This window comes from Halyomorpha halys, unplaced genomic scaffold, assembly GCF_000696795.3.
Source record: "Halyomorpha halys isolate HHAL.00 unplaced genomic scaffold, Hhal_1.1 Scaffold637.1, whole genome shotgun sequence".
Classification (NCBI taxonomy): Eukaryota; Metazoa; Arthropoda; class Insecta; order Hemiptera; family Pentatomidae; genus Halyomorpha; species Halyomorpha halys.
The window spans coordinates 319,481-327,972 of NW_027115727.1; the positions used below are offsets into that span (position 1 = coordinate 319,481).

Genomic DNA, 8,492 nt, shown 5'->3' on the forward strand with positions numbered 1-8,492 from the left:
AGTTCGAAATGAGCAGAGAGCGGTAACAATAACGTAACATGCCTGAGTATGAATAAAAATATTCACCATAATTTAGACAGTAAATTTAGGCTGACGTAATCTCTTTTAATTAATGGGTAGAACTGCCATATTATGAGTCACTTCACCTCCCTAGGTCCGGAGATACCAGTGTTGTCAACTTAAAAACAATTATTTCCCGAAATAATAGCCACAATATATATTAGCTCCTGTTTTACTTATATGCAGGAAACGTAAGCTCTTGGTGACCTCACAACCATTGGGAATGCTAAAAAATTTTACTAACTTTAATGTTTTTAAAATAACATTACGCTTTTTAAAACTACTTTCAATTTTTTGCTACCAATCCTTCCATAATAAACTTCCCAGCCACCCAAACCAACACGTTTCTAACCTGGCTTCTCCTTCACTACCTAATAATCCTCCTAGACGTCTGAAAAGAAGATGGCCTCGAGATCTTCTCCTTTAGAAATGTTTTTGGAGTTCTATCAATGGGTAGATTCTCCACTTGTTTTTATCATGTCATAATATCACTTACAGCATATTTACTTGATGTGTATATATGTATACAGTTGTAAATATCAATAAATAAATTATTAAAAAAAAAATTTTTTTTTGCTAGGATTTTTTTTTTCAACATCTCTATACAACAAAACATTTACTAGCATGGTAAATGTTTTGTTGTATAGAGATGTTGACAGGGACATAATTTGATTTTCAAAAGTAAAATTCACTTAAAATATCAATATTTTATAATAATCGTTGGGCATGCGACTAAAAACGAAAAAAATTGAGACAACAAATAATTTAAGTCCTGTAAAAACAAGCTGGAAGTTAAAAGACGCGAGTTAGACAAGTCTCTTGAGAATGACCCACCTCCTCATCTCACCTAGCTCAATACTAAGTCCATGTGAAGAACTTTTTCTAGTTCCTTCAAACTCAAACTCTTTAATGGCTCCAAAGCCCTATTTTTATAATTTAAATTTAGATTTTCTGTATAATAAAACTTTTTTTTCTTTTTCAGACTTCTTCGAAAAGCTGCCATATGACGATTATGATTTGACTTGTAAGAATTATGGAATTTTATCTATTTATAATTTTAAGTATTACAATTAGCAAATAATTCTCATTTTTAAGTTCTTCAAAATTAGCAAACCAGGTAAATGTTGTTTATGTATTTCATTTGTTGTTGAGTCTTAAGAAACATATCCTTGTTTGCTAAAGGAAAACATAGTAACTAATATATTGTTAAATAAATTATATTACTAATAAAGTGATAGAATACGAATTGATTAGTGAATAGTTATTTTCACAATAAATAATGATTTTCTTGTTTGTTTATGACCATTAGTGTTGTCACTAAGTTATCTAAGTAATTTTATTGTAAATTGATTAAATTACATATAAAATAAAACCTATTTTATTATATGTTGTGTAAACTTAATATGAGAACGAGAACTGTTTTTATTGTTAAAGTAAGATAGAGAAACATCGAGATTAGCAAGTCGGATGAATTTCGCTTGTTTACGTTCGAATTTGTTCGTGTCTTGCGTATTCTAATACGCGATTCTGTAGTCCGGCCTCCACTCAGCTATAGGGACGTCCCTTTCTCGTATTTTTTTTTCGAAAAGTATTTTCTTCAGGAATGGTATTTCTGGAACCGGACAGCAGGGACAATACAGCGCTTAGGTTTTCTAGTGTTGTTGGTAGTTTTAAAGCTATTGTGATCCGGATGAAAAATTAAACTAATAAAAAATTGGGGTGAAATTACATCCTTTTTTTTCTCCCCGGCTCTTGTACTACTATTTTATAGTGACTTTGCCTCTAGGTATGCTGTTTTTTCCTCTATTACTGTAATCTTGGTCTTTCTCTGATTACTATGTAGCCCGGTTTCATTAACTTTAAACTTAGCTCATCGAAGATCAACCATAAGGTTCTCAGGGATCGCCCCATGATGATAACATCTGCGTAGGCTAGAACTTGGGTCATATTTGTCTAAAATGTCCCTTCCTGATTTAGCCGTGCCCTATTAACAATTGTTTCTAAAGCGATGTTAAACAGGAGTGGAGCTATTGGATCCCTCCGACCACTTTCTACTTCGAATAGATTTGATACTCGAGAACACTTGGTACATTAGGGGTATTCATGATGTTGTGTTAAATGTTATATGTTTTACCATGTTAAATGTTATAGCTATAGGATTGTGAGCAGCCCTATTTGAAGTCATGTTAAACGTTAAATGCATAAGAGCCCCTAGCGGATTTCTCAGCAACTTGTTGTATAAGCCTTTATGTTTATAACCTTCCTTCCAGACCCTCATGTTTTAAGTAATTAATTAAAACATGCCTAGAGTGAGTGAAAAGTGGAATTTGTGTGAAAGTTTATCTTATGAGTGTCTTATTGATCTTCAAACTTGTGAAGAAGAGAATGAAGATGAGCTAATTGACAACTGTATTGAAAGTCACAACAACTAATATGGCGGCGATCTCAACTGGTCTATTGTGTGACGTCATTCTCGATTTAACTGACCAAGTAACAGACTCTCAGCCATGTTAAATGTTATTTCGTTTTACCACGGCAAAAGAAGGCAATTTTTTTCGATTTAACACGAGTTTTTCCATTTAACACGAGTTTTTCCATTTAACACGCTTTAACATAGATCATGAGTACCCCTATTGTACACGGAACTGTTTACCGATCAAGTTAGTTTATTCGGTAACTCCAGTTCATGCATAGATATGAATTTTCTCCGTACAGTTATACCACAGGCTGCCCAAGAATCAACAAACAACACACATCGCGTAGGCAAGCTGATATTGTTTAACTGTCTTATATATCTGCCTCAGGTTGAAGATTTGATCAATAGTAACCATAATAGGGCGAATCCACCTTGATTGCCGCCCAGTTTCTGTTATACATATGGCAGAAGCTTGTTGTAAAGCATTATGGAGAAAATTTTGTATGCAATGTAAGGAAAACTAAGTCCTCGTTAGTTACTACATATTGCATACTTTAAAATGGCGACATATTCAAACTTTTTAGTTTTTCTAAAGTCTTACTTTTTATAATTTAGAGCTCAAATGCCCTTACTACTGGCGCACGTCCTCTAAAGGTTCATGCACTTGAGATTTAAGAGATAAAGGCATTTAAGATTTACTGCTTGATTTTTTATGTACATACAAATTTTTCTAATATTTCTATTTTTGTTCTTTTACAGACTTCAGCGACTACACTGCACGAATGCGGCGATATCAAAATATTCAGTTAACATGTATGCATTATGGAATTTTATCTTTGTATAATTATAATATTAATCATTTATTGCGGATAAACCTCATCTTTTCATCAAAATTAGAACAACTTATTATATATATGTATTTCTTTTGTTGTTGAGTTTTAAAAAAATTCTCATTTGAGATAGAATATTTATTAGTTAGTAAGTAGTTATTTCCCCAATAAATGATTATTTTCCAGTTTATATCCATCAAGTATTCACAACAAAAAAAATAAGGATAAACAGTTTTTTAGAAGTACGTATTAAATTATATACATCAATGCCAAATTATTTGACTTATATACAAATATTCTAAATACTAATTTTAATGCTAAAATTTAGAAAATCACTGTATTTCTTTTAATTTAAAGATAATTTTCGATTTATATTTTTAGACGAAGATCGGAATGAAGGAGCACTGGACATCCATACCTTCCCGAAGTCTTTTATGGAACTTCAAACTAGTGCTAACTTTATTGCGTCCGTTGCACCTTCAGACGTAAAAGGAAAATTTTACGAATATTTGACACAAGTAGTTCCAGGTAACATTTAAAAAAATACGTATTCTATCCTTAAGTCGAAATAAAATAATATTTGTCTATATTATACTTAAAACAATTATACCATAACATATATATATATATATGTATATTCATTCATTTTTTCTTCTTTAGAGTCCTGTATCGTTTATCGTCAACCGTACAGAATAAGTAAGTATCATAAAATCATACCCTTTACTCATCCTATTTTTGTTTCAATTAAAACATATTTTTTATTTAGAAAGTGGACTCTGTAGAATGTTTGTTGACCCCCGCTTTTATAAACAACATAAGCTGTTACCAGGCTATTTCATGGAAAGTGTAAAACCTGATCCTTGGACAGCACATGATTGTTGGGAACAAGCTTTACGTCGCGTTAGATATCAAGGTAGTTGGTTACGTATAATTTTACTATTTATTGAATTGAATTTTATATACTATTTAATTTATTAGCTATCAAAGAGAATAATTGAGGTAGAAAATTTCCTTTGGATACATTTAACCCACCTAAAGACAATTACATAAATAAAATTATATAAGAATATTTATATATGTTTTATTCATATGGTAGAAAAAAGTTTGAAAATGGCTAAAAGTAAAAAGGCCGAAACGTTACTAAAATGTTAAAAAAATATATAAAATAAAATAAATGAAAAAAAGTTATTCTTTTAAAATTTTAGTCTTACACAAAGTAAATGTAATTTGGTCCTGAAAAACTGTATTTCCTCGATCATTCTAATAGACAATTAATAATTTAAAAATGAATAACACTAAAAAAAGGAACAATAATAATAAAGTTGTGCATAATTAATATATATTATTTATGTTAAAAATATTATTATGTTAGTAATAATGATTTTAAAATCAAACTGTGAAAATTTTGTTAGAAGTAAAATATGATAAGTGTTTTCAAACTCGCTTCACTAATTAACAAACTCACAGCAGTGATTTTTTAAATTAAGTTTTTATCAAATTATATGAAAAAAATTTTTACCATACTGCTTATATCCCAAGCAGTACGATTTCCAAAATGGGTAAGCGTTGTGGGAGTGGACTATGAGGACGCACCACGGTGTTATAAAATTCCTAGAGATTTCCTTGGAAGAGAAGTTGAAAACTGCCACGACTGCCCAATTCACATCCCTAAGTAGTTTTAATTTTTTAGGAATGTTGTATCTATTGACACTCTTATAAAATTCAAGATTTCGACCTATTCCGTCATTTAAAAAAAGAAATGTTCTTAGTTTTTCCTCTGAAATCGTATGCAGTATATTTTATGCGAAGAATTACATTAAGTTTAAACAGTATTAATTTCCTCCAAGATTCATACCTGACATGTTGGAAAATTAGAAAGAGATATAGGGCCATGGGAATTTTCAAAAATGTTAAATTTGCAAGAAATTGAATACTCTTTAAAATTTGTAATGAAAGCTTCTTGTATAAAATGCACTAAAGTGAGTTATTGAGGAAAAACTGAAAAAAAAAATTCATTTTGGATTAATCATGATATGAAGAGCGCACAAGAAGAAAAAACTTGGATTTTCACGAGGTTTAAATCCATGCAACATATGTAAAAATCGAAATTATTAAAATTTTCGTAAACCCCCTTTTTCAGCCGTTTTTATTATGCTTAAAGTGAGACGCAAGGCAGATATGTCCTGGGTACCGGTATGTATTATTGTTAGTTTTTTTTTATTACGTTCACTTGCTTATTTATGAAATATATGTAAGGGAAAATATCACGATCATGCAAAATTGCATTAAATTGTCTCTATGTGTCTGTGAACAGCCTAATTCAAGAACGAAAAGTTATATGAAGTTAATTCTACCTATCTGATTACTGAAATTAATATGTAATTTCAATTATCAGATATGTAGGATAGAACTTTATTTGTTAAACATTTAAAATCTTGTACAAATCAGACACGTATGAATAACTTTATTTCAGTCACATAAGTCAATTTTTGATAAGTTGTAATATAACAAGTCAAGTTATAATATTAACATAATCTTCCTTTTACTTGACTCAGAAATAGAACAATAACTGTAAAGTAGTTATAGTTTATCACTTTTATATTTTATTTATTATTTACTTACATGATAAATGAACTATTATTGATAATTATAGTAGGTAGAAGAACTTAAAAAATATGTATTTTTCTTGTTTGAGCCTGGTTTTCATCATCTGAAGTAATTAAATCACCTTATTATATTGTATTTTTTTTCATTTATAACTAAAACCAACTGTTAACAAATTTTCAAACCACTTCTGGCTCTTGGCTCCAAGAACTGTGGCTCTATCCTTATTTGATGATAATGTTCCATGTTTATTATAATTTGTATATCTGTTAATGTTCTTAAAATTTTGAAAAAATAAGTAACTGTTTTATATTTTTCGCAGTTTATGTTTCAAAAGTCACGGATAAACTTCTGTATCATAAGATGTTAAAATCAGGTGATGATTTAATAGAAGAAGATTTGTGCGAGGATTGTCATTCAAGTGTGGTCACCTCATATGCTGGGGATAATGAGCCTAAAAGAAGATACACACTTCAAATGGCTAAGCAAGGTGCCATGTATGCCTACGTCAACGTAATAATCCAGCTACATCAATTTATTTTGCTTAAATATACATAACCTTGGTAGTTTTAGTCTTTAATATGAATGAGGGCTGAACCATGAAGGTGTGTATATATCACCTTCAATGATGAGTTAAAACGAATAAGCATTAAATGCTTAGGCATATGCATGATAATTTTGTACAAGTATTATGAGGAAACGCTTTAGGGCTTTCCAACAAAGTATTAATGTAATTATGAACATTATGAAGCTACCTAATTAAAATGAAAATTATGAAGCCCCAGTTTATTTGATTAAAATTAATATTATTCAAAGGTTAAGTTATATTTACTAAATTGGCTGTCTGTAGTTGAGGGGGTTAAGGTGTCTACTTTCACAACCTCTTAACTGCAGCAGTCCCAGTTCGAATCGGATCAGGAGGAGTTGACTTTTATTTTGTGGTGGCCCACGAAATGAAAACTTGACCCTCCAATGATGTATTGTTTGGTTGTTTAGTGGCGCCAAACTTCATTGGTCATCAATGCCATGTATATTTTATTTAATTTAGCTAATATTCGTTAAATTTTATTTATTTCTTGATTTGATTATTTTATTTATTTATTTATTTTTTTCTTCCGATCAAGTTATATTTTTGTCAGTAAATTTTGTGATTTCAAAAACTGAAACACCAATTCTATTGCCTTATCATCGTCTCCAATGGTTTTTGAGATATCTTGGCTTAGTGCCAAGCTATTGAGGTGTGGTGTAAAATATGGGCATCGTTGGAAAACATGGCTTATTGTTAAATTGTTATTGCAATACTGGCAGTTCGGAGGCGTTTCTTTTGATATAAGATAGGAGTGGGTGAGCCTCGTGTAACCTATTCTCAGCCTATTCAGTACAACTTCCTCTCTACAGCATTTGCGACTGGAGGTACCCCAGGGCTTGACATCCTTTTTAATAATTTTTAATTTGCTCATTGGGCTTTCATTCCACATAGATTGCCATTTATCTTTGACTTCCTTTACAATAGGCCTGCATATCTCTGACGGAGTTAAAATTGCTTTACCCCGTCCCGGAAGCGCGAGTGCTTCTCTTGCAGCGTGATCGGCCAGTTCATTCCCTGCGATTCCTACATGGCTTGGAACCCATAAAAACTAGCGATGGTTAGAGTAGGGTAATAACACCCCGTAATGTCAGAAATGACCAGGCAGGGGGTAAAAATAAAAAAAGGTTCATGCTTTGACATTTTTACCTATCTTTAAAGTTGATACCTTCACGCGCTTAAGCGTGTATGATAGATATTCCTTTACAAGCATATTTGAACATGAATGTGTAAACGTCTCGTATGCATCATGCTTGTATAAGCTATAATTACTATACAACCGCTCAAGCATAATTGTACAAACATTGATTATATATGCTTAACAAATATTCTAGAACGTGTCAAGCCACCTTTAGAATTCACTAGCAGAGCATAATTTGGAGTACCTAATGTTGAATGGTTGGGTACGACAGTAAAACAAATTAGGTTAGTCACTATTGCAAACTTCCAAATCTTCACATTTTTTTTCCCTCACAACGTTCAGGGACTGTGTTAGAGAAAGAGTAATTGCACTGAATTTTAAATTACTGTATTTAGAAATTGTGAAAATGAAACCACTAAAATTGTAATAATGGTCCAAAATTACAATTACTGGTTGAACAGAAGTAATTTGCAATAACTAATTACAGTAAAATGTTGTGGATGAAACCTATCCACATCATTTTGATCTAAATTATGGCCCTTATCTTAAATACCGAAGTCACTGATTTTTAAATACGAGTAGTATTTAGTTTTTGAAAAATTGTGTATATAAAAAAACACATTCCATACCCAAAAATAAACAATTATAGATTTTAAAAACACCACTTTACCTAACATGTGCCTTATGTTTCTGAAAATATATAAGAAACAATTTATTTACTACTGCTTGTTCAAACAGATTTGTTTAAACTCAAAAGGCCTAGCGAACATTTTATTTATTCTAAAGATATATATGCATAAGAGTGCAAATGAAAATTAATGAATTGAATACTCTTTAAAATTTGTAATGAAAGCT

At 30.9% G+C, this 8,492-nt stretch overlaps 1 protein-coding gene across 1 annotated transcript in view; it reads left to right on the forward strand.

The window, feature by feature from the left end:
* LOC106684975 (uncharacterized) overlaps positions 1–8,492 on the forward strand; it is a 58,264-nt gene that overhangs the window by 14,680 nt on the left and 35,092 nt on the right. The window contains exons 3-8 of the mRNA XM_067052749.1: positions 1,043–1,084; positions 3,236–3,289; positions 3,688–3,834; positions 3,967–4,002; positions 4,073–4,219; positions 6,233–6,423. Coding sequence (XP_066908850.1) covers positions 1,043–1,084; positions 3,236–3,289; positions 3,688–3,834; positions 3,967–4,002; positions 4,073–4,219; positions 6,233–6,423 — 617 coding nt within the window. The remainder of the gene's footprint in view (positions 1–1,042; positions 1,085–3,235; positions 3,290–3,687; positions 3,835–3,966; positions 4,003–4,072; positions 4,220–6,232; positions 6,424–8,492) is intronic.